The 25,876-nt window shown below is 42.2% G+C and overlaps 1 protein-coding gene and 1 non-coding gene across 6 annotated transcripts in view; both read left to right on the top strand.

The window, feature by feature from the left end:
* Window positions 1-25,876, top strand: part of MTHFD1 (methylenetetrahydrofolate dehydrogenase, cyclohydrolase and formyltetrahydrofolate synthetase 1) — a 58,020-nt gene that overhangs the window by 7,716 nt on the left and 24,428 nt on the right. For 4 of the 5 annotated variants that reach the window (XR_004525047.2, XM_033851067.2, XM_019922740.2 and 1 more), the window contains exons 2-11: window positions 3,556-3,640; window positions 11,484-11,543; window positions 12,178-12,231; window positions 13,102-13,238; window positions 13,360-13,460; window positions 15,231-15,367; window positions 16,258-16,369; window positions 24,282-24,409; window positions 24,898-24,995; window positions 25,168-25,341. Coding sequence is in view for 4 of the 5 variants with exons in the window: in XM_033851067.2 (XP_033706958.1) it covers window positions 3,556-3,640; window positions 11,484-11,543; window positions 12,178-12,231; window positions 13,102-13,238; window positions 13,360-13,460; window positions 15,231-15,367; window positions 16,258-16,369; window positions 24,282-24,409; window positions 24,898-24,995; window positions 25,168-25,341 (1,086 nt within the window). In the remaining variant the exon portion in view is untranslated. Of the gene's footprint in view, window positions 1-3,555; window positions 3,641-11,483; window positions 11,544-12,177; window positions 12,232-13,101; window positions 13,239-13,359; window positions 13,461-15,230; window positions 15,368-16,257; window positions 16,370-24,281; window positions 24,410-24,897; window positions 24,996-25,167; window positions 25,342-25,876 lie in introns of those variants that run through there. The other variant, XM_073800378.1, reaches the window with a different exon arrangement.
* LOC117311520 (U6 spliceosomal RNA) lies at window positions 1,175-1,281 on the top strand. The gene has a single exon (XR_004525715.1). It is a non-coding gene; the product is annotated as a U6 spliceosomal RNA (small nuclear RNA).

Here is a 25,876-nt window from a genome sequence, read left to right as displayed (position 1 = left end):
GAAGTCAACTTGGAGAAAACTGATAGTCACGCAAATAACTCTTATCCATAGAGATTCAAACAAATTTTGACAGGTTGAACTATAAATGATTTCCACTGTGATTTTTGCACCTTAGAAAAGATAACCACAAACATTGCATTTTATTGGCCAGTAGCAGGGTTTCTCATACTTGGGCACTATTAACATTTGGGCTGGACAATTCTTTGTTGTTCTTTGTCCCGTGCATTGTAGGATATGTGATTGTATCACATATCCTTGACTCTGTGATGAGAGTCAAGAAAACCGGGCAGGAAAAAAATTTTAAGGGACTTAACAGAGACGTAATTACAATTGTCTTGATTTTTTTTCTTTTTTCCTCACCAGGGCAGAAAATTTTCCACTGGTTGCTTTAGTGTTCTGGGCTGTCTAGTTCTTGCTGATTGTGGCTTAAAATGAGACTTAAAAATGTCTCATTGCTATTCTGGTCATGTCTCAGAGGCCCAAGTGTTAGCTTTTAAACAAATCTTTGTAGTTGGAAGAATATCCCTGCTAATGCAACTTTTAAAACAGTCCTGCTTCTTAGAAAAAGTTTAAGGGAGTCAGTATAACCGATCTCAAGCTATAATCTTTTTTAGGGGAAAAAAATGCATACTTAGACCCATTTAAATTATAGCATAGAAAATACAGAACATTTTGTTCTTTGCTCTTAACCTACTGGGCTGAAACAACATTTTCCACCTATACCACCTTGTAGTACTGAGTTCCTGTAGCTTGCTACCTGCTGGGTGTAAGTATTATTTTTATTTGTCCCTAGATTCCTTCCTTGGGTCTCAAATGCTTACTTATTCTACAATCCTTATAAGATTTGGTAAATAAATTCACTGTATCAGTATGAAGTCTGCTCTGTTCTTAAAGTATTTGTAGTTGTCCGTCTTCCCAGCTCCATTTCACACACCCCAAAACCTGAGAGTCATCTGTAGCCCTGGCATTTCCTCTGTGTTTCATGTTTAGTATATCTAGAATACATCTGCTTCTTGCCAGCTTACCACTGATACCTTAATCCAAGCCACCATCACCTCTGGCCTGGATTTTGCAATTGCAGTGACTTCTTGCTGCTGTCCCTGATTCTCACCATTCCCTCTCGGGTCTGTTCCCAATTCAGCAGCCAGAATAATCCTTTAAAAATGTAAGTCCAGGGCTCACTTTGGCAGCACATATACTAAAATTGGAACGATACAGAGAAGATTAGCATGGCCCCTGTGCAAGGATGACACACAAATTCATGAAGTGTTCCATATTCTTGGTGCTGATGAACCTAGTTGCAGGGCAGGAATAAAGAGGTAGACGTAGAGAATGGACTTGAGGACATGGGGTGGGAGGGTGAAGCTGGGGTGAAGTGAGAGTAGCATCGACATACATACAGTACCAAATGTGAAATACATGGGTGGTGGGCAGCAGCAGCATAGCACGGGGAGATCGGCTCGGTGCTTTGCGATGACCTAGAGGGGTGGGATAGGGAGGGTGGGAGGGAGGCTCAAGAGGGAGGGGATGTGGGGACATGTGTATGCATATGGCTGATTCGCTTTGTTGCGCAACAGAAACTAACACAGTATTGTGAAGCAATTATACTCCAATAAAGATCTATTTTAAAAAAAATGTAAGTCCAATCATGTCAGCCCTGTTGAAAACCCTCTAATGGCTTCCCATCACATTTCAAATAAATGACTGTATACCTCATTTGATTACTGCTTCCCCTTGGGCCTCAATTACCCACTCAGAGCCTTTGCACTTGCTGTTCTTTCTGTAAATTGGCCCTGGGAAAGCCACCCGACCTGACTGCTTAGAGCCTGTGTCTACATCTGTGAGCAGGGATAAGAAAGCTTTTTCTCCCTCACGTACTTCAGAGGGTTATTGAGAGTCTCAGACGTGTTCAGTTCTTCTCACTGTTCTGTCTCCTTACTGTCTCACATTGTGCCAGGAATGGTGGGCTCTTTACCCCCACCCCCACCCCAAACCGTGGGTTTTGTTTGGGTCTAGAGGGTTAAGGAGAAGCAGTGGAAACCTTTGCTTAGCACTTTGTGATCATACAGTGGTTGGGGGAAGGAAGGGGAGAGGAGAGAGTGGAGTCTGGAAACTTGGCCCCTGGGAGAGACAGACCTTCTGCAGCTCCCCGGGCAGCACTTTTGATCATCATGCAGGAGAAACAGCTGTGGCTGGAACTGCTGGGGAGTTTCAGTGGCAGCCTAGGGAAAACTTGGCAGCTATAGTATCTCCTGTTATCTTGTGTCAGGGCAGAATTGTGGCCTCTGTTCAGGTCAGAGCCCAGTAAAAGGAAATCCAACAGTCAATTAATACTTCTTTTGAACGATACGATTTATAGAATACTGATTTGAAAAAACAAGTCTATTAGCTTAGAAGATTTTGAAGTCTTCGGTATGACTTCTTGTATCGTTCAACATTCTTACCGTTTACTAGGCTAATACACATAATCTGTTTTTGTGACTCCTGTGCCTTTTTATGCCAGATATTTGTCAAGTGTGGAGAACTGGGGAAGGGAGTAACCAAATTAGGATGAGGGAAGAGATGCTTGCTAATGTCCGGGTATATTTGTTTGTCAAGTGTGGTTAGGATGAAAAAAGATAAATGACAAAACTGGTTCTTCAGGAGAGACAGATCCTGTTCAAGTTAATAACTGTATCGTAACTGGACAAGGTTGGACTACTTTGAATGTTTACTTATAGATGTAATATAATTAATTGATGTCTTATTGTATTGTTGAGAGTTGTGTGTTAGTAAGTTGATGTATCTTTGTTTCACAAGAGGTTATACTTTCAACCTTGAGTAAGGAAAATTCTTTTGTGAATTAGGATATAATTTGTAAATTCATATTGAATTCAGAGTGGGATTCATTGATTTATCATTCAGCCTTATGTGGATACCCTGTGATCATCTTACTAGGTAGGGTAGGTTGAGCAGAAGGTGTGAGCTTGAGTTCTTTCCTGCAAACGTTTTTCCTACAGCACCTGAAGAGTGGAAAGGCTGAAAAAGATGAGGATTAGCAGCCTTCCAGAAGTGCTGGTCCAAGTTTTTATTTGTTCACTGTATGATTTTGAATGGCATCAACTAGTATTTTTTTTAATTATTTTTAATATTATATTGGAGTTAATTGATTTACAATGTTTCAGTTTCAGGTGTACAGCAGAGTGATTCAGTTATACATATACGTGTATCTATTCTTCAGATTCTTTTCCCATTTAGGTTATTACAGAATATTGAGTAGAGTTCCCTGTATTATACAGTAGGTCCTTGTTGATTGTCTATTTTATATATTCAACTAGTATGTTTTAAACTGGCCCATACCCCATGGCCCAGTCAGTGTCAATAAGAGTTAGAAAAGTTCCATGTCTACTTGAGGCCTGGAAAATTGATGGGTGGTACAGAGTACATATTATATCAGATAATGTCTGTTAATTAAGGTGTTTTTAATTTAAAAGAGAAATACGTCCAGTAATACACATTGCTTATTTGTGGCTTGAAACATTAAATGTTAACTCCAATTTTTTCCTGTTTCTCTAGGCAAATAAGGGAGAGACTGAAGAACCAAGTCATTCAGATGAAGGAGCAAGCACCTGGTTTCACACCAGGTCTGGCAATTTTACAGGTATTGTGATAGTGTATTTCTCCTAATATCTTTCTTCCTTTCTCAATCTCTCGATAGCATTTAAGACAACAGGCACATCAAAGCGCTTCCTCTTTTTTTTTGGCTTCTGTGAAACCTCAGACCTTTTCAGTTTCTCTTTGCAGGCTCCTCCTCTTCAGCTCAACTTCTATGTGTTGGCCTGTCCTGGCCCTCTGCTGTTCTCTGTGGGTACCTTTCCCTAATCCAGTATCTCTTGACCTTTGGTCTTAGGACCACTTTACACCCGTAAACTTTCGTTTATATGGATTTATCCATTGATATATACTATTTAGAAATTAAAACTAAGAGTTTTAAAGACATTTGTATATTTTAAAATGCCAAGAGTAAGCTCACTGTGTGTTAGCATAAGTAACATTTTTATGACAAAGTAACTTCTAGAAACAAAATTGAGTGAGAAGAGGGGCATTGTTTTACATTTTTGCAAAACCCTGTACTGTCTGGCTTAATCGAAGACAGCTGGATTCCCATCTACTTCTATATTCAGTCTCTTGCTATGCTGGTTTGATTGAAATATATGGAGAACATCTGACCTTATACAGATGTATGGTTGTAAAAGGAAGAGTTCTTTTAATAGTCTTCCCAGATAGTTGTGGATATTTTTCTTTAATACTATAAGGACTCAGTAAGTAAAGTTTTTAAAAGGTAGTTGCAGTGTGGACTCTGAAACTGTTATCAGTGAACTTTCATACTTTGTTAAATCAAAATCTTGTTTCATGTTGCAGTTTGAATGGCTATTTACCTGTGTCTGGTTTTGTTATGTCCTTCATTCCCCATTTGGGAAATAATGGTTCACTGAATTGTGCAGGTCTTCCAAATGTTAACACGTTTCATTATGCAATATTTAAAAATCATAATCATTAATATCACCAACAAACTTATCAGAAAAGTCTTTAAGTGTTGAGAAGTTGTCAAGCTCACAGGAGTACGTAAATACCAATTTTTGCTTGAAAGCTCAAATTTTGTCATTGGTAATTAATACTATTACTTATTTTCCTTGAAGTAGCAGGCTCACTTTATCCAATTTTGAGAAAATATTTGCCAAATATTCAAGCCCAAATAATCATTATTTGTCAGTTGTTCTTTTAAGTAAAGATGGTGTTCCATTTAAAAATCTGCTAGCTCTGCTTGCAAGGCAAGAAAGCTCAAGTGCCTTTCCTGGTGACAACCACTTCTGTATGTGGCAGAAGTGCTTTGTGATTGCTTCCCCATTCTTTATGCAGAATATTAAAAAGACATGTACTCAAGGGTCAATGTTTAATAAAAATAATTTTTACTGCTTCATCAAGAGCACTTCTAAGTGAAATTGGTGTCTTTTTTTTTTACTGAGACTGTGTGACTAGTACAGGTTGGTGCCATTGTCTTGATTTAGTGCTAAGTCATCAGCAGTCTTACACAGCCTAACTTGTGCAGCCTCAATACAGATGTCAATACAGTGAAAAAGGCAAATGACATCATAGTATTATGGCACTCGCAAATCTTCTGAAAGGGTGTTGGGGTTCCGGCAAAAGTGTGTGAACCGCACTTTGGGAGCCATTGCCTTACGCAGTTTTATCTGACCCCAGATATCAGCTGTAGGTCAGGAACTTGTAAACCTGGATCTCTTCTGGTTCTAGGCTCTTGGCTTCTAGGACATCACTCCTTCTCTAATCTTTTTTGCTTGTTGTTCCTGATACCTTCCTGATACCTAGACCACTCGAATACCTCAACGCTCAGCCCTCAGACTTCTTTTCTACCTTATTTTTTCCCTAAGTGAGCTCCCCCAGTCCCATAGCTACATGGGAGAATACTTCCTATCTGAGGTTTCTTTCAAGAGCTCCAGATTCATCCAGTAAGAGGCCTTCAATAAATAGGCAGGAGGTATTTAATAAATATGTGTCATATGGCCAGATGTACAAATGAATGTTTGAAGGGTTGATTGGGATGACAGGAAACTGATAGCTTGCATTTGAAATTCCCTTCAGAAACACCTGCTTTCTCACTTCACATTTCTCTCTGTATGTATGTCTCCATGTATATCATTTAATCCCTTGCTAAGTTTCTGTTCCATGTTCATCAAGAATTTCAGAGTGAATAGTACTTAAATATTTTCCCCCATTGCTATTCATCATCCGAGAGGCCTTAGTTGAGAAGAAAAGCACAGAAGGCCTGTTGTTCTGCCGGGTATGTCCTGTGCTGTGGTGGATTTTCCATTTTTGCAAATTACTAAGAATCGAAGGTATATGTTGTGGGTGTCCACTTGGTACTTTTGTGGGACCAGTTATTTCTTGGCTTATTCTTGTGAATTGTTTGTTGTAGGATGAGTAAATGTCGTAGACAAGAAATCTGTTTCTGTAAACCTTTTTGTAGCAATATCGAGGGGTTTTTTTTCCTGCTTTTTAAAAATTGACTTCCAAACTCCTATTTTAAATTTATTGATTGCAAAGTGTTTTTGTTACATAAACACTGTTCTGCAGCTTGTCTCTTATGTCCTTGCAATAAAACAGTGGTAGAATATATTAATCTTGTACTTTAGCACCAGAATCAACATCTTTCTATGATGCAAGGCTCACAGATTATGTTGTAATCACATCTGTGCCACCTCAGACCTCTTGTTTTTTTTGCATCCTGGTGACAGACACCACCATTTTCCCACACACTCAAACTAGAAACCTGAGCCGTCTCTTTTGGGCATCTCCCTGCTCTCTACATCCCCTTAGGGACTAAGGTACTATTGGTAATGCCTCTCATAAGCTCTTGGGATATCTTCCCTTCTTTTGATTTCTACTGCTCCCTCCCTCTGGGCCACTGGTCAGCTGCTTACAGGCTTCTGATCTGGATGCTTTCAGTCCTTTTAACTGCAAATGTAGCCCTTGTCAAAATGCAAATCTGATCACAGTCCATCTAGCTACACCCACTCTCCCCATCCTTTACAGAGGGAACAACAGTACTGCTTATGTAGAGTGACTGCTGTAGTTCAAATGATTTGTATATATTACTAGTGGTTCTGATTTTTATACTACCCCTGCAAGATGGGAGCTGTATGAAACCGAGCAGGACCCTCCCTGGTACAAATCCTTCCTGTGTCCCCCATATCTTGTTTGTTGGAAATAGGCTTCATTCAGCCTCCTTGACCTTCCCTGAGTTCCATAGGACAGATTCAAACAGTTGCTAATCAGGGAAGGGAGGGGATGCAGAAACATGGGAGGAACAGTCTAGAAATAGTGGTGTAGCACAGCCTTGGGGCAGGGTCCTAGTTCCTCCTCAGGGAATATACATAACAATATCTTTGAGTTCTTCTGCAGAACTGAGACCCCCAGGTGGAGGATGGCAACTACAGGCTGAGCATAAGATTCCTGGAATACAGCCCTGTTACCTCACCATCAACCAATCAAAAGAAAGTCATATACCCTGTAGCCCTCAACCCAAATTTTGCCTATAAAAGCATTTCCCTCAAAACCATCAGGGAGTTTGGGGTTTTAGAGTACAAGCCACCCATTCTCCTTGCTTGGCCCTGCAATAAACCTTTCTTTGCTCCAAACTCCGACATTTCAGTTTGTTTGGCCTCACTGTGCCTGGAGCACCCTAACTTGTGTTCAGTAACAGTAACTGGTGGTCAGAGATCTTGGGTAGCTTGCCCAAAGCCACAGACATGAAGGTACTGAGTCTGGATACGAACCCAGCTCTATCTGTCTCCAAAATCAATTTGCTTTTCCCATTCGTTTTTCTAATTCATTAGCATTGTATTAAGGATATTCAGGATCTGGTCCAGGCATATATACCTACAAGTTGGAATTTCTTTTAAAACAGCGGACTGATAACTTACAAATAGTTAAATATTTAATGGAAATTAAGACTTGGCTTTTCATCACAAGAGATACAAATGATGGACTTCCCTGGTGGCGCAGTGGTTAAGAATCCGCCTGCTAATGCAGGGAACATGGGTTTGAGCCCTGGACTGGGAAGATCCCACATGCTGCGGAGCAACTAAGCCTGTGTGCCACAACTACTGAGCCTGTGCTCTGGAGCCCACGAGCCACAACTATTGAAGCCCACACACCTAGAGCCCATGCTCTGCAACAAGAGAAGCCACCACAATGAGAAGCCCATGCACCACAACGAAGACCCAACGCAGCCCAAAAATGAATAAAAATTTTTTAAAAAAAGAGAGATACAAATGAGGCTGTATTTCCATAAAATAGTTACTAATAATATAATAACATTTGCTTCCAACCAGGTATTATTTAAAGTGCTTTTTATAAATTTATTTATTTTATTTTTGGCTGTGTTGGGTCTTCGTTGCTGCGCATGGGCTTTTCTCTAGTTGCAGCGAGCAGGGGCTACTCTTCCTTGGCGGTGTGCGATTGCGGTGGCTTCTCTTGTTGCAGAGCACAGGCTCAGTAGTTGTGGCTTGCGGGCATTGGCGGGCAGATTCTTAACCACTGCACCACCAGGGAAACCCTAAAGCGCTTTATAGATGGTAAATTATTCAGTCCTCACAAAAGACATGGACAAAACAAAAAAAATAAACTCAATTGGCCTGAATGTTTACAAAAGGCTCCTGGAGCAGAAGAAAAATTAATCAGTAGACCAATGCCCAAGATATTTTATGGTGTAAAACAGGGATTGGTAAACTGTGGCCCATGTCCAAAACTGCTCAGGTTGTAAATGGTTAAAAAAGAAGGTATGACAGAGTATGTGGCCTGAAAAACCTAAAATATGTGCTGCCTGGCCCTTTACAGAAACAGTTTGTAGATTCCTGGTGTAAAAAAAAAAAAAAAAATCCCTAACTTGTTCTACGATAGTGTTGTAGGAAAAATGGGGCACAAGAGGATGGTCATATCCCAGGTCTCGGGTGAGTCCCTCAGACAGGCCGCCAGGTGAGGGTCCTTGGCCTTGCATAGGAAAGAATTCAAGAGTGAGCCATAGTGAAGTGAAAGCAAGTTTATTTAGAGAGATACACGTTCCATAGACAGCGTAGGCCATCTTAAAAGGAGAGAGTGGTTCCGTGGTGTGGGGGTGGCTAGTTTTTATGGGCTGGGTAATTTCATAGGCTAACACGTGGGAGGATTAGTCCAGGTATTTTGGAGGAAGGGCAGGGACTTCCAGGAATTGGGCCTTTTATGGTCAGCCTCGGAACTGTCATGGCACCCATGGGTGTGTCATTTAGCATATGCTGATGTATTACAATGAGTGTATAATGAGGCTCAAGGTCCACTGGAAGTAGACTCTTCCGCCATCTTGGACCTAATGTGTTCTAACCAATTTTTGTGGTATCCTGTTCTTAATGGTTGTGTCATTCTTGTAATGGTTGTGCCCTGCCCACTTCCTTTTCTGTCTCAATAGGACGTTTTTTGGATGATGTAATTCACGTCCTTCAAGGAAGAAATTGGTATTTCTGATAAAATGCTTAAGTGATTTTTTTTAAATAAACTATAATGGGATTAAGATTTGTTCTGGGAAACCAGTAGGCCATCCACCCACTTGCCTGTCAGTCAAGAATCTACTGTTCTTCAACTAAACATTCTTTTTGCATCCAGTCTATCAATGATTATATAACCATTTTTCCCTATGAAATGCCTAGATGAGAATATTTGAACTGGATCTTAAGAGGTCTTTTTCTTTGCATTAGGATTACAGTAAGATTTTGACATATGCTCATAACTGTTAAGCTTTCTGTTAAAAAACTGGTGGTAGTTTTGGAGTTTCAGATAAATTCCTTCAGAAACATTCAGACAGAAAAGTTACCTATAAAGGAACAACAACAAAAGACTTCAGACTTCTGTCACACTAGATGCCAAAGACAGCAACTCTGAAGGAAAATGTCATGACTCCAAACTCAGCCAAACAAACTCAGTGCCTTCAAGTGCAAAGACAGCAGAGAAATATTTTCAGGTGCACACAGACTCAGGAAAATGCCCACACGCCATTCCTGGAAAAGTGACTTACAGTTGCATTTAGCTACATGAGAGGTGAAGATAAAGTATAGAACAGACAAGTTATAATTTATAAAAAAAAAAAAAAACCGGCAGTGAGTGATAAAACCATTTAATCTCCGAGTTAAGTCGTAATAACTAATTGTAGTTATAAATATTGTCAACTTAAAAAACGTACCACGTGAGAGCTGTGAGTTGAGTTTATTCAGTGTCTTACTGAGTGCTATAGCCTAGGAGACAGTGACAGTCTCTAATTGCTCAGAGAAACTGTTCCAAAGAGGTAGGGGAGGAGCCAGTATATAGATAATGTGTGTGTGTGTGAATTTGGGCTGGGAGATACAGGCAGTCAAGATCTCAGTGAAAGGCTACTGCTGGTCACAGGATCAGCTATCTCAGTTAATACTTTTTAAAAAAAATAAATTTATTTATTCATTTGTTTAAATTTTGGCTGTGTCGGGCTTCGCTGCTGCACGCGGGCTTTCTTTAGTTGTGGTGAGCGGGGGCTACTCTTCGTTGCGGTGCACGGGCTTCTCATTGCAGTGGCTTCTCTTGTTGCGGAGCATGGGCTCTAGGTGTGTGGGCTTCAGTAGTGGCACACGGGCTTAGTAGTTGTGGCTCGCTGGCTCTAGAGCGCAGGCTCAGTAGTTGTGGCTCACGGGCTTAGCTGCTCTGCTGCATGTGGAATCTTCCCAGACCAGGGCTCAAACCCATGTCCCCTGCATTGGCAGGTGGATTCTTAACCACTGCACCACCAGGGAAGTCCCCTCAGTTAATACTTTTAGGGCTTTTCTATGTGTGGGAAGATGCAAGAATCTGGGGTCATTGAAATTCTTCCTAAGACATGCATTTGAACTATCTAAGGGGCCCGTATATTCCAAAACATGGAATGCTGCACCCTGAATTCCTTTCAGGGTGTACTTGCAGGTCAGCAACTGCAGGGGCTAATGACTTGATCCTTATAGAACTGAAATGGCAGGCAAAATTCTTTGTTTACAATATTAATAAAAATGAAAAAACAGTACTCTGTTTCCTACTTTGTTCTAAAAATCCCAGAGTATATTAAATCTGGTAACTGAATCAATGAAGGTTGGATGATAGGGGCAAAGGTCATATATATAAAATGACAAAAATGAAACATGAGAGGCACTAAAATTCTAGGGAAGCCCCACAGGAAGCACCTAATGCACTTAGGTGCAAATAACCCATAGAAAAATCAAATTCCCCTCACCGCATTCATCTGGCTCTTGAAATTCAAATTAGCACTGGCAAAACTGAGACTTCTCTATAAAGGACACCTGCAGCTAAGAGTAAGGCCGTGCTCTGTGAGCCTGAGGGGAGCTTCCAGTAACTGCATCAGCGTGACCAGACCTGGAGATACTCTGTTCCTAGGGCCAGCTTCTTTCTCCACAGTTGTCCTGTTTAAAGCAACCATGCATCAGTTACCTTTGGTGTCAAGGACGTACCGTTTTTCCCTCTGCAGTTTTGGGAGAAACTAAACTTATTGTGGCATATCACCCCGAGAGGACGTTTCAACTTTGAAAAGGACAAATGTCAACCACCGAAACGTGGAAAAATATTTGTAAAGGAAAATTTTAGATAAATGATTACAGTGGAAAACTAAATATGTCCGTGATTAAAGAAACAGGGAACATAGTGAGACCTAGCATGGTGGGGCAGGGGATTTGGCTTCTGCATGCTTCTTCCTCTGTCTTGAGGCAGCAGACTGCCCTTTGCCTGGCGTGGGCGTCTCTTCCGTGAGAGCTAGGATTAGGTCCACCCTAACAGGAGTCTCGTGATTAAATATTCCTTTTGTCAAAACTAAAAGTTTAGAAGCTTTTCCATACACTTTGCCTTTCCCTAATCGTCTGATTTGCATGTCTTTATTTTTCTAGGTCGGCAACAGAGATGATTCTAATCTTTATATAAATGTGAAGCTGAAGGCTGCTGAAGAGGTAAAGCCCAGAACAGCGGCGCCAACGCCCCCGCCCTCCACTCTTACCCCTCCCCCTCCCCAGGTCCTGTCTGCCACCCCTTCCCCTTTGTGCTCCCCCCACAAAAACTTTTATCACCCACAGCATGCTTCAGTTTATGTATTTTGCAAGTTAGAAATGGGTGACAGAGCTTCAGCCTCTGGTTTGCCCACCAGGGCTTCCCTGGTGGGACAGTGGTTGAGAGTCCGCCTGCCGATGCAGGGGACACGGGTTCGTGCCCCGGTCCGGGAAGATCCCACATGCCACGGAGCGGCTGGGCCTGTGAGCCATGGCCGCTGATCCTGCGCGTCCGGAGCCTGTGCTCCGCGGCGGGAGAGGCCACAGCAGTGAGAGGCCCGCATACCGCAAAAACAAAACAAAACAAAACAAAAAAACAAAGAGCAGGAATAGTGGACATAAAACTGCTTAAGTGCTGTGGTGACAGTTAACAAGTAAACGATGGATGGGTCAAAGTGAGAGACTCGTTCTTCAGGATATATGAGGGTGAAATGATGCCTGCCACCTCCTGGTTTGTCTTAGTCACATCTGTAGAAGAAATGGGCCCATGTCTCAAGTCCTTTTGCCATGCACCTGTTTTAAATGTTCATTCTTGCAGATCGGGATCAAAGCCACGCACATTAAGTTACCGCGAACGGCCACAGAATCTGAGGTGAGCTGTTAAGAATCAACTGTTAAGAGGGCAGCTGAAATGCTTTCCTCTCTGGTTTTAGTTTAGTGCAACTTTAGGGACTGATGCATTCAGCATACATGAAACCTCCAGGTAATTCTTTCTTCACAGACTCAGCCTTCAGGAAATCTTTGAAAATACCCACAGAGTAAATGGGGCAGTGCTAGGTATGAATGTTTGGTACTCACAGTGTGATTGCTGCATCATTTGTTTGCAAATCACCTGCGATGTTCATTGAAAACTGATCACTGTCCTGTTGTTACCTGCACTTGAAAAATGAAATGTATATTTCATTTCTGTGATGTTCAAGAATAGGCAGAACAGATCATGGGTTAGTAAAGTCAGAACTGTGGGGGATTAACTGGGAAGCGGCAGGAGGGAAAAGGGACTTCCTGAGGTCGTGGAAATGTTCTACATCTGCATTGTCCAGCAGGATAGCCACTAACCCCATGTGGTCATTTAATTAAAATGAAATAAAGTTTAAAATTCCGTTCCTCAGTTGAACCAAGCCACATTTCAAGTATTTTAGTAGCCACTATTGTAAGGTACAAATTACAGAACATTTCTGTCATCACAGAAATCTTGATTTGGGTGATGGTACCATGGATTTTACTGTTGCAGTAATAGTTTATTAAAGTTCTTAGCTCTTTTGTTTGTTGGATTTCTTGCAAGACACCTGAAGGTTACATTCTGTGTTAAGGTAGAGTTGCTCTCAGAATCCAAGGCAAGGTACATTCTGAGAGGACTACAGTTAAACTCTCGGGGGGAAAATGGGACTTCTGACCTGGAAAGTGTTTCTCCACCCTGTTGATTTCTATGTGGTATATAAGTTGTATGTGGTATTATTTTTAGGTGTTAAAGTGCATTACATCTTTGAATGAAGACCTCAATGTGCATGGTTTCATAGTGCAGCTACCTTTAGATTCAGAGAATCCCATTAACACTGAAGCATTGCTCAACGCTATTGCACCCGAAAAGGATGTGGACGGGTGAGTGTGACTTGGCTTTCTGTACCATATTGCATGATTGCGACTATAATGTATTTCTACTTCAGGAACACATCATTTTGGTTCTAAAGAGTAAAGACGCCGATCACTTTCCTTGTTTTAGATTGACTAGCATCAGTGCTGGAAAACTTGCTAGAGGTGACCTAAATGACTGTTTCATCCCTTGTACACCCAAAGGATGCTTGGAACTCATCAAGGAGACAGGTAAAAACAAACAGACAAAAACAAAGCACCATTTCATGGAGCCTGGTCTTGACCTTCAGAGGTATAGGGGAGATACACTGTGAGCCCTAAATAAGTGGGCTTGATTGGCACAGGACCTGTGTGCTAGGGGCTTCTTTACCTAAATTCTCATTTTCTCAACAGCCCTATGAAGTAGGTAGGTATTCTTATTGTTTAATAGCTGAGAAGACATTCTCAGAGAGATTGAGTAATTTGTCCAAGAGGCAGCAGAGCCAAGATTTGAACTCAGAGTTATTTGAGTTCAAAGCAATTTATTTTGTGTGAAAAAGTAACCTATGTGATAATAAAGATTCAGATAGTCCGTAGGGTGCAAAGTGAAAAGTCTGAATCCCAGAATGGGCCCCGAGTCACCGCTGTAGATCTGGGAAATGGATTCCTTCGATAATTGGCCGTATTACCCCGTTACCTAGTCAGCCTCTTGGTATTTTAATTTCATCATGAATACTTTTTAGCAGAGGTTATTTTTTACAAGGAAGTGCACCCTGTTTAAAGGAAGTGGATCAGAAATTTAAAGTGGAAAGTTTTAGCTAACGTAAGTGAAAAATTTTCTGTGGCTGGCAAGGAAAGGTCAATCTGTAGCCTTGGGACAGCTATCATCGTTCAGTCCTACAGCAAAATGTATACTCTACGGCATGTTTAGCACACAGTGTGCTCCAACTTGACAGAAAAAATCCCATGAGCCGTGGCAGCTGTAGGCTCCCCACCTCCTCTTGTTGATATTGAAGCGACCATTTGCCCTAATGCAGCTTCAGGTCCTTTACTGTACCCTAAAAAGTATAGAAAGTTACCTTCTAAACACTTCACACTTTGAGGCCTTTACTTCTAGATGTTCATGATGTTAGCATTATATAGAAACTTACCTTTTTTGGATAGAGTCAATGTTAAACAAGAAGCACAGTTTAAACATAAACTGCCTTAAGGAAGAGTCCGCTTCAGTGGGGCTGGATAGAAGGGCTCAGTAGAGTCCTCAGGACCTTATTTCCGCTCCCCTTTGCGTGGTGGCTCGTTCTGAGCTCTACTTGGTGGCCCCGAGCAGCTCCAGCCTGTTGCATCCTTGTGCCTAAGAGTCATGGGATGGATCTCATTGTCCAGGGGATGAAATATGGTCACTTGTTCACTCTTGGGTGTTCACCCACACCATCTCTACTGAGGAGAGTATGTCAGTCCTGAAAAGGACATTGGGATAATGCCAGAAGAATGGGTGCTCAGTAAACAAAAAGAAAATTTTTTACTACAGTTAAGTTCCCCTTTATCACTTCCCTGCAAATAATCCTGTGGCTCAGGCCCTAAGCCAAAAGAGAAATTTGGATGAGGAACTAAAGGGTTACTGATACTAATCTAATTTCCCTCCACCCCATTACGTTCACCCTGTTTCCTATAACTGTTTTTCCCATGTAATGTAATATGTCCTCTTCTTCCATATGGCTGTTTAGCTGTATGTCAGGGTTTCTTTCTGATTTGAGTGTAGGTTTTCTCCCCACTCTCCTATGACTCGATGAATGGATCTTGGCTTAAGCTCCTCTCAGAAACCCACAGCAAGAAGGACACATGTACAAGTCTCAACTTGTAGCTGAAACCCTGAGTAGCCAACAAAGGGATGGTTTTAGGAAGATTGCTTTTTGATGCTAAGAACCTGCTTTTGTGCACTTGTCCTGAGTTCTCCCATTTAGGTGGCATGCGAAGGAGGGCAGCTTCCCCCAGTTCTCTGATGCACGCTGGCTTTTCTTTCAGGGGTGCAGATCGCTGGAAGGCACGCTGTGGTGGTCGGGCGCAGTAAAATAGTTGGTGCCCCAATGCATGACCTGCTTCTGTGGAGCCACGCCACAGTGACCACCTGCCACTCCAAGACTGCCCACCTAGGCGAGGAGGTAAGGGATCGCGCGCGCGCGTTTGCATGCCCGTTCCTGCGTGTGGCAGGGGTTCTTGCCTAATGAGGATGGTTCATATTTAAGTGCCAGAAGCTGCCATGTACTTTATTACCTCATTACCGTGTTTAACCCCTCTAACAATTCTGTGATTCTTGTCTGTTTTAGAAGATGAAGAAACAAATTAAAATTTAAAACTTGTCCAAGTCTATGCAGATTTTTGTTTGGACTGTATTCTTTCTGTGCCAGTCCATCTGGTGGTAGATAGGGGTTAGCAGTATAGGAACTGGGATTGACCCATGGCAGCCAGATCCCACGTATGCGACAGTGGGTGGTCTCAGAGGTGGAGGTGTCCAGAGCGGGTTATGGACAGTGGTCTTGTGACCTCGGTCACAGCTTGTTCTTGACCCCTGCATCAGATTCCTGAGCCCAGGAATTCCCAGGAATGATTCCCAGGAATCATCCCATTGACAGTGCAGTCTCTTAAATGTGGCGACAGACCAGAAGAGAGGCCCAGCACCTCTTTAATCCTCCCCAAGCAATGCTCTGCTGAAGGTGGTGGTCCCCACATTCTGGGGAAGAGGGGGCAGTCTCCAGGTGTCATGTAATTCAGGGACGTTGTCCCAGGCCTGTGGCTCCAAGCCTGTACTCCTCCCTGTCTCAAAGGTTCTCATCAGGTTCCCCATTCAGTAAAATATGTAGTGAAAGGGGAGGTTTTGACGTGTGTAGGAATGAGCACAGTATATGAAGAGCTGTCAGACAGTGTGTGGCCTGCATAAAATAGCTGACGACAATGAAGAATTTCATACAAAGCTTATAGATGTCCTTTCCACTTCTGGATTTTTTTTATGTTTCACTGTTCAGTTTCTGAAGTCAGAACTGTCTTTCCCTAGGTAAGTAAAGGTGACATCCTGGTAGTTGCAACTGGTCAGCCTGAAATGGTGAAAGGGGAATGGATCAAACCTGGGGCAATAGTCATCGACTGTGGAATCAATTATGTCCCAGGTGAGTGTTGCTGGGGGAAAAAGGTGGTTTCTGGAGGCGGGCTGGGCAGAGGAAGATGAAGCCCAAGCGAGAACCCCTTGTCCCATTTTAGGCTTGAAGTGCTAAGGTTTAGAGTGATCAGCCTACCCATGGGGGCATGAAGTTAGTAGACGGCATAGTTGCCCCTTGCAGGAAGAGCCTGTGATTTTAGCCACTGTGCCGTGCCGTGCAGTCCAAGATGACCTTGTCCAGGGAGAGGGTGGGAGAGGAGGCAAGATGATTTCTCGCTTCATCATCACGTAGAGATGGATTTTAACTAAGGATGGTTAAAATATAGTGTGATCTTTGCAAAGTGCTGTGAGACTCCAGGAGAGGGACACATTGTGTCAAGAGTCCTCTAGTTAGGGCTTTGCAAAGATGTTTGGCCTGGGCTGTTTCTAGGTCAAGGATAAAGCCAACATTATAGTCATGTCCAAAACTGTCCTTGTATCCTCGTCCCTAAGTTACTCCTCACTGCGCCGTTTTGGTTAGTGATATCATCACCATTCTTCCTTCCCACAAGTCTGAAACCTTTTAGTTTCCCTCCCAATCGTTCCATGTATGGATCCGTTTTTAAATTTTATGAGTTTTTTCCCTTTCTTCTCTGTTCTCAGTGTCACCACTGAGAGTCACCCTCTCTGCTGGATGCACTGCTATAAATTTCTCCCTGGTCTCCCTACGGCCAGCTGACTCCCACTCAGATCCATCTGTGCACTCTTGCCATGTTTATGGGTCTTGATGTGGACCTGTGAGCCTCTTTCTTCCGTGTTACCTGCCAGACTCCTTAGCCCCATACTAGTTTCAGCCACCTCTGTGGCCTTCTTTCTCACACACACTTTTTGATTACCTGTCTTAAACTGTTGTAAAATGGACCACATGCTCTCCTGCACATGCCTGTTTGTACTTTGCTGCCCCTCTGCCTGCATCTTTAGTGGGGCAGGCTGTTCTTTTCCTCATGAAGTTTTCAAATGTAAAATCTGAAAGGACAATTCAGTGAATACTTGTATACATACCTCGTGGGTTCAAAAAAGGAACAAAAAAATAAATAAATAAATAAAAACAAAAATTAAAAAAAAAAAAAGGAACAATTTTTAATCAAGCGACTGTTTCTGTGCATCAGGCACCACTCCAGGCCTTGGGCTACACAACTGAATAAAGCGCAACCGTGATCATCACTTCCAATGACTTCCTCCCCACCTCCTCTCTGTCCAAAATGTCCATTCTTCCTTCCAAACCTTGTCTGATTTTCCTTCAGCAAGAGATGATAAAAAAAAAAAAAAAAAGAGATGATCTCTCCTTCTTCCAAACTCCTTCTCTCCCTCCCTCCCCTCCCGCAGAACTTGGTGTTTCTCTCATTGTATGTCACTCATGCTTGGTGTCCTGTGCCTTTTCTCCACTAGTCTGCCTCTAGGTGCCGTGTCCAGCGTGTGCCTTCTGACTGCTGGCAGCCATATCTGTTGGAATGTTAAAAAGAGTTATAGCAAGAATATTCTTTTTCCTCCCCTCCCATCTCAAGTTTGAAATATAGTCACTAAGCTGCCAGGAACATGAGTCACTGTCAAGCCTTCACCGTTTTTAACCTCCCTCCCACTCTCCGTACCATGTTTTTAAGACAGTAGCTCATAATTGATCACTCCTTTTCTTGTAGTGTAATTATCTGATGGGTGATAAAGAAATTGCTGTCCTACAACTCCTCACTTTCAGTACTTGCAACGTGACATTCAAGCTCATTCTGTTTAAAACCTTGCATCTTCTATATCATATTTCTGCTTTTGACTTTTTTTGTTTTAGACTGGATTTGAGAGAGGAAAGAAGAAAAACCTGGGTAGGGCTCTTGAGTCTCGTATGGCTTACACATGAAACTTAACCTCCTATTCACATTTATTCCTCATGTAGAAGGTAAAGTATGAATAAGGTCAGAGCAGTATCTTTCCTCCTGGTCAGCTGTACTTTTTCTGATCCTGGGGATATAGGTGAATAAGTATCGTTACTGTTCCCCAAGGAAGGCAGGATCACTGTTACAGACCCGAGGGTGAGCGGGAGGACCTAAAGACTGCTCTTTGCAAGTGTTCATTCCTTTTTTTTTTTTTAATTGTTACTGATGTATAGTTGATTTACAATGTTGTGTTAGTTTCAGGTGCACAGCAAAGTGAATCAGGCATACATATATCCACTCTTTTTTAGATTCTTTTCCCATATAGGCCATTACAGAGTATTGAGTAGAGTTCCCTGTGCTGTACAGTAGTAGGTCCTTATTAGTTATCTATTTTATATATAATAGTGTGAATGTGTCAATCCCAGTCTCCGAATTTATCACTCCCCTTTTACCCCCTGGTAACCCAAAGTTTGTTTTCTACATCTGTAACTCTATTTCTGTTTTGTAGGTGAGTTCATTTGTACCCCTTTTTTTAGATTCCACATAGAAGTGATATCATGATATTTGTCTTTCTCTGACTTACTTCACTCAGTATGACAATCTCTGGGTCCATCCATGTTGCTGCAAATGGCATTATTTCGTTCTCTTTTATGGCTGAGTAGTATTTCATTGTATATATGTACCGCATCTTCTTTATCCATTCCTCTGTTGATGGGCATTTAGGTTGCTTCCATGTCCTGGCTATCGTAAGCAGGGCTGCAGTGAACATTGGAGTGCATGTATCTTTTTGAATTGTGGTTTTCTCTGGATATATGCGCAGGAGTGGGATTGCCGGATCGTATGGCAGCTCTATTTGTAGTTTTTTAAGGAGCCTCCATGCTGTTCTCTATAGTGACTGTACCAATTCACATTCCCACCAACAGTGCAGGAGGGTTCAAATGTTCACTCTTGAAACACCACTTTCCACAACTGGGCCACTTCTTGGTTCATATTTTGATTTAAATCGTTTGCATGGTCCTTTCAGGGATGACATCTTATTTTCCAAATTAAGGATGAATTAAGGTACGTAGTTTTTTGTTGTTTTTTTTTTGTTATGGGTTTTTGTTTTGTTGGGGTTTTTTTTGAGGAATATTTTTTTAAGATTCAAGTACAGAGCAGAAAGTATTGGCCAGAGAAGCATGTAAAAGTGTTCTTCCTGGTGGTTTACTAAAGATAATTTGAAAAGGGCTGGATTAATAGTGTTTTATTTGGAAGGGTTATAAAAGGGGGGAACAGATTCCTAACCCCTCTCAATCCAGTCTCAACCTATCCAGCGTAGTGGCTTCTATACTGGACCCTGTTATTGGGGCCCCCAAATTACATGCGAAGGACTCAAGGCTCAGCTGGATTGGGTTTTCTTTTTTCCTCTACCGTGCAGCTCGCGGGATCTTAGTTCCCCGACCAGGGATTATAAACCCATGCCCCCTGGAGTGGAAGTGCAGAGTCCTAACATTGGACCGCCAGGGAAGTCCCTCAGCTGGATCTTAAGTAGTTTTGCACTAATAGTTCCAGATGAAAGAGAAATTCTAGGGCTGGGATAGATAAGCAAAATGTTTGATGGTTACTGAAGCCACGTGCTTAGAGACAGAGTCACTTTTCCACTGACCACATCACACCTTCCGTGAAACCCTGTACATACATCACAGGGCACTGAAGCCAGCCCTGATAGCATTTGATTAAGGAGCAGAGCTGAGCTCACCCAGTGCAGCGTGAGGTTGTGCAGTAATTGACGTGTCTCCTGTATGTGCAGAAACACACGGAGAAAGTGACTAACATTCATAAATAGAAGGAGGTACAGGGGTATTTTTAGCTAACTTCGGTGTGTTAGACAATTGAAACCCATGCAAGGGCAACCCTCAACCGTTATTTCCCTGGCATTATGAGAGGAAGTGTTCTGCCATTGCCGTAGCCTGCTGCCTTATAATCTAGAGCCTGAAACCATCACAAGAGGTTGTGTTCACCAGCTCCTGAGAGTACATATAGAAAATATCTAATGTTATCTAGGGTAGGAAGAGAAACCCTTATGCTTGGAGAATGTTTTTTCTTTTTTTTTAAAATTTATTTATTTTTGGCTGCATTGGGTCTTTGTTGCTGCGCGCAGGCTTTCTCTAGTTGCGGCGAGCGGGGGCTACTCTTTGTTGCGATGCGCAGGCTTCTCATTACAGTGGCTTCTCTTGTTGCGGAGCACGGGCTCTAGGTGTGTGGGCTTCAGTAGCTGTGGCTCACGGGCTCTAGAGCACAGGCTCAGTAGTTGTGGCGCACGGGCTTAGTTGCTCCGCGGCATGTGGGATCTTCCCAGACCAGGTCTCAAACCCATGTCCCCTGCATTGGCAGGCGGATTCTTAACAACTGCGCCACCAGGGAAGCCCAGAGAGTGTTTTTTCAATCTCAAGAAACACACACAATTTACGTGATTCTCCTCAAGCTTGTGAAATAGGTAGTGTTCATCCTTCTTTGCCCCTTTGGACTTCTGATCAGTAAGGAGCCCACAGGGGCTGGAGACTCGAGGTTAGTGAAAGAGCTGATCCTAGAGCTGAAGTCGCTTAATTCTGGCTTTTTGGCTGAATCCTGAGGCTTCCTTTCTTAGTTGTGGCAATCTGATCAAAGAGGTGAAATGGCTAAGATCTTACCAGGTCCTGCCTTAGAACCAACCACAAGGTCTAGCCCTGTCCCCAGCCCCTCCTGGAAGTGCACTGAAGCCAAGTGTAGGAGTGAGTGAGCAGTGATGCATCATGGGGTTTTGTTCTCTTGAATAGCTGTTCTTTGCTGCTAAGATTTGTAGTTCTTGTATCCTTTTAACGGGAGTGTAATTATATTCTTTGCCTTTTTGCATACATTTAAGTAGCTGCTCGTCTTTGGAATTGGATGTTGAATTGTTCCTCCAGCTCGTGCCTGGAGCTTACAAAATGCTGACAGTTGCTGTAGAAACCGTATCTGGCAGCTGCGATATAGCTGGGGCTTTGTGCACCCAAAAAATTCCTTTGAAGGCCTTGGCAAATTAACATTTTAAAAGGTGCTCATTGTATACTTGGTGGTTGGCTTTAAGCATAAAACACAGTTGGTATTTTATTTGCCACCTGACAGAAGACAAAAGGATTCTCCTGGTTCTGAAAAACCACTTAAGCATCTTGTGGAATTTTGCAGGTAAAGTAAGTTTCTCCCTAGGAGATAGCAAACACCTGTCATCCCACAGCCTTTTTTTTTTTTTTAAACATCTTTATTGGAGTATAATTGCTTTGCATTGTTGTGTTAGTTTCTGCTGTATAACAAAGTGAATCAGCTATACGTACACATATATCCCCATATCCCGTCCCTCTTGCGTCTCCCTCCCACCCCTCTAGGTGGTCACAAAGCACCGAGCTGATCTCCCTGTGCTATGCGGCTGCTTCCCACTAGCTATCTATTTTACGTTTGGTAGTGTATATATGTCAATGCCACTCTCTCACTTTGTCCCAGCTTACCCTCCCCCTTCCCCGTGTCCTCAAGTCCGTTCTCTCTGTCTGCGTCTTTATTCCTGTCCTGCCCCTAGGTTCATCAGAACCATTTTTTTTTTTAGATTCCATATATATGTGTTAGTGTTCAGTATTTGTTTTTCTCTTACTAACTTACTTCACTCTGTGTGACAGACTCTAGGTCCATCCACCTCACTACAAATAACTCAATTTTGTTTCTTTTAATGGCTGAGTAATATTCCACTGTATATATGTGCCACGTCTTCTTTATCCACTCATCTATCAATGGACCCTTAGGTTGCTTCCTGTCCTGGCTATTGTAAATAGTGCCGCAGTGAACATTGTGGTACATGACTCTTTTTGAATTATGGTTTTCTCAGGGTATATGTCCAGTAGTGGGATTGCTGTGTTGTATGGTAGTTCTATTTTTAGTTTTTTAAGGAACCTCCATACTGTTCTCCATAGTGGCTGTATCAATTTACATTCCCACCAACAGTGCAAGAGGGTTCCCTTTTCTCAACACCCTCTCCAACATTTATTGTTTGTAGATTTTTTATGATGGACATTCTGCCCGGTGTGAGATGATACCTCATTGTAGTTTTGATTTGCATTTCTCTAATGATTAGTGATGTTGAGCATCCTTTCATGTGTTTGTTGGCAATCTGTATATCTTCTTTAGAGAAATGTCTATTTAGGTCTTCTGCCCATTTTTGGATTGGGTTGTTGGTTTTTTTTTTTTATTGCACTGCATGAGCTGCTTGTATATTTTGGAGATTAATCCTCTTGTCAGTTGCTTCATTTGCAAATATTTTCTCCCATTCTGAGGGTTGTCTTTTCGTCTCATTTATGGTTTCCTTTGCTGTGCAAAACCTTTTAAGTTTCATTAGGTCCCATTTGTTTATTTTTGTTTTTATTTCCATTTCTCTAGGAGGTGGGTCAAAAAGGATCTTGCTGTGATTTATGTCATAGAGTGTCTGCCTGTGTTTTCCTCTAAGAGTTTGATAGTATCTGGCCTTACATTTAGGTCTAAATCCATTTTGAGTGTATTTTTGTGTATGGTGTTAGGGAGTGTTCTAATTTCATTTTTTTTACATGTAGCTGTGCAGTTTTCCCAGCACCACTTATTGAAGAGGCTGTCTTTTCTCCATTGTATATTCTTGCCTCCTTTATCAAAAATAAAGTGATCATATGTGTGTGGGTTTATCTCTGGGCTTTCTATCCTGTTCCATTAATCTATATTTCTGTTTTTGTGCCAGTACCATACTGGTTTTTTTGTTGTTCTTGTTGTGTTTTTTGTTTTTTTTTTAGTACCATACTGTCTTGATTACTGTAGCTTTGTAGTATAGTCTGAAGTCAGGGAAACTGATTCCTCCAGATCCATTTTTCTTTCTCAAGATTGCTTTGGCTATTCGGGGTCTTCTGTGTTTCCATACAAATTGTGCAATTTTTTTTTTTTTTTTTTCAGTACACGGGCCTCTCCCGTTGCGGAGCACAGGCTCCGGACGCGCAGGCTCAGTGGCCATGGCTCACGGGCCCAGCCGCTCCGCGGCATGTGGGATCTTCCCAGACCGGGGCACGAACCCGTGTCCTCTGCATCGGCAGGCAGACTCTCAACCACTGCGCCACCAGGGAAGCCCAAATTGTGCAATTTTTTTGTTCTAGTTCTGTGAAAAATGCCATTGGTAGTTTGATAGGGCTTGCATTGAATCTGTAGATTGCTTTGGGTAGTATAGTCGTTTTCACAATGTTGATTCTTATAATCCAAGGACATGTTATATCTCTCCATCTGTTTGTATCATCTTTAATTTCTTTCATCAGTGTCTTATAGTTTTCTGCATACAGGTCTTTTGTCTCCTTAGGTAGGTTTATTCCTAGGTATGTTATTCTTTTTGTTTCAGTGGTAAATGGGAGTGTTTCCTTAATTTCTCTTTCAGGTTTTTCATCATTAGCGTATAGGAATGCCAGAGATTTCTGTGCATTAATTTTGTATCGTGCTACTTTACCAAATTCATTGATTAGCTCTAGTAGTTTTCTGGTAGCATCTTTAGGATTCTCTGTGTATAATATGTCATCTGCAAACAGTGACAGTTTTACTTCTTCTTTTCCAATTTGGATTTCTTTTATTTCTTCTTCTTCTCTGATTGCTGTGGCTAAAACTTCCAAAACTCTGTTGAATAATAGTGGTGAGAGTGGGCAACCTTGTCTTTTCCTGATCTTAGTGGGAATGGTTTCAGTTTTTCACCATTGAGAACAATGTTGGTTGTGGGTTTGTCACATTTGGCCTTTATTATGTTGAGGTAACTTCCCTCTATGCCTACTTTCTGGAGAGTTTTTATCATAAATGGGGAGCTTTTATCACATCCCACAGCTTTTAAGTAAAGTAGGCACTTGAACCAGATGGGACTACACACCCTAAACTCGACTTAGTTTTTGGAATAAGCTGTTGTAATTGATCACATAACTTAGAAATAAACATGAAGATTGTGATTCTGAGACTGTGCTTTGATTTTTTTACCTCTTTGACCAGATGATACAAAATCAAGTGGGAGGAAAATTGTGGGTGATGTGGCATACAAGGAGGCCAAGGAGAGGGCAAGCTTCATTACTCCTGTTCCTGGTGGCGTCGGGCCAATGACGGTGGTGATGCTAATGCAGGTAAGTGTGAATGGACGTTTCTGTAATAGTTCTACGAAACTGATAGAATTCCAGGTACTGCATTTCTCCCCAAGTAGAAATGTCATAGAACCTACTCAGAATCTAAGTAAGGATGTGAATCTGTTGAAGAAAAAAAGGAAATGGAAGTAGAGAGAAGTAGAATCAGTCGTATTAATAGAGGGAAGTAGGAGGGGTAGCATGATTCTGATTTACTCTGGAATGTGATAACTTAAGGGGAAAAAAGTACAAGCTTCACTCAGTATGTTTTGGCTTCTTGCCCTTTGTAACACACACCAGCTGGTGGGGGTGAGGCACGCAGCCCAGGGCATCCTGCTGCCTATAGACTCCGGCCTCGAATTGAAGCATGTTAACAGGCGGATCCTGAAGCTGTTCATTTTGTGATTGAACTTGAGTGACCAGGACTAGGAACTGAGGTGGAGGTTAAAATCATCACCTCTTCTCAGTTCCACTTGTGTCATTTTGTTTAGAGCACGGTAGAGAGTGCAAAGCGTTTCCTGGAGAAATTTAAGCCAGGGAAGTGGATCATTCAGTATAACAAACTTAACCTGAAGACACCCGTGCCAAGGTAAAAGAAGCTTTTGCTGTTTTCACACTGTGGATGGTGGGGTTTTAGCTGATGGATACCATGGTTATGTGTATGCCCCCTCCGAACGTGGTTGAGGTGGGTCATTACTAGGATGGCATTGATTGAGTCCCGTGAATAAAGGTTGATACATACTTTCTATATTTCTCCTAAGTGACATTGATATATCACGGTCTTGCAAGCCAAAGCCCATTGGTAACCTGGCTCGAGAAATTGGTCTGAGCTCTGAAGAGATAGAATTGTATGGTGAAACCAAGGCCAAAGTCCTGCTGTCAGTACTGGAACGCCTGAAGCACCAGCCCGACGGGAAATACGTGGTGGTGACCGGGTATGGTTTTTGTCCATTTGCCAGTTGAATCTTAATATTAGTCCTGATTATTATTACCAGGGGTTGCATTTGCGCTTAGCCACGTATATGTGGAGGTTCCTTTAATTTGGTTTTAGCTTTTTATTTAATTTTTATTTTTTTTAATTTTTTTTTGCGGTACGCGGGCCTCTCCCTGTTGTGGCCTCTCCCGTTGCGGAGCACAGGCTCCGGACGCGCAGGCTCAGTGGCCATGGCTCACGGGCCCAGCCGCTCCGCGGCACGTGGGATCTTCCCAGACCGGGGCACAAATCTGTGTCCTCTGCATCGGCAGGCAGACTCTCAACCACTGCGCCACCAGGGAAGCCCAGGTTTTAGCATTTTCATATGTATTTTATCTAATTTGATCCTTAGAGCGAGCCTGTGAAGAAGAGTAGACAACTCTATAGAGATGAGAAAATTTGTCAAGGTTATTCATCTAGTAGGTGGAAGAGTTTGAATCTTAAAACCTGATCTTCAGATGGAATTGCCTTTTTTAAACCCCAGATCATTAATTCTG

Source organism: Tursiops truncatus, chromosome 2 (genome assembly GCF_011762595.2).
Source record: "Tursiops truncatus isolate mTurTru1 chromosome 2, mTurTru1.mat.Y, whole genome shotgun sequence".
Lineage (NCBI taxonomy): Eukaryota > Metazoa > Chordata > Mammalia > Artiodactyla > Delphinidae > Tursiops > Tursiops truncatus.
The sequence above is the reverse complement of the archived record's forward strand: the minus strand, read 5'-3'. Positions and strand labels throughout refer to the sequence as shown.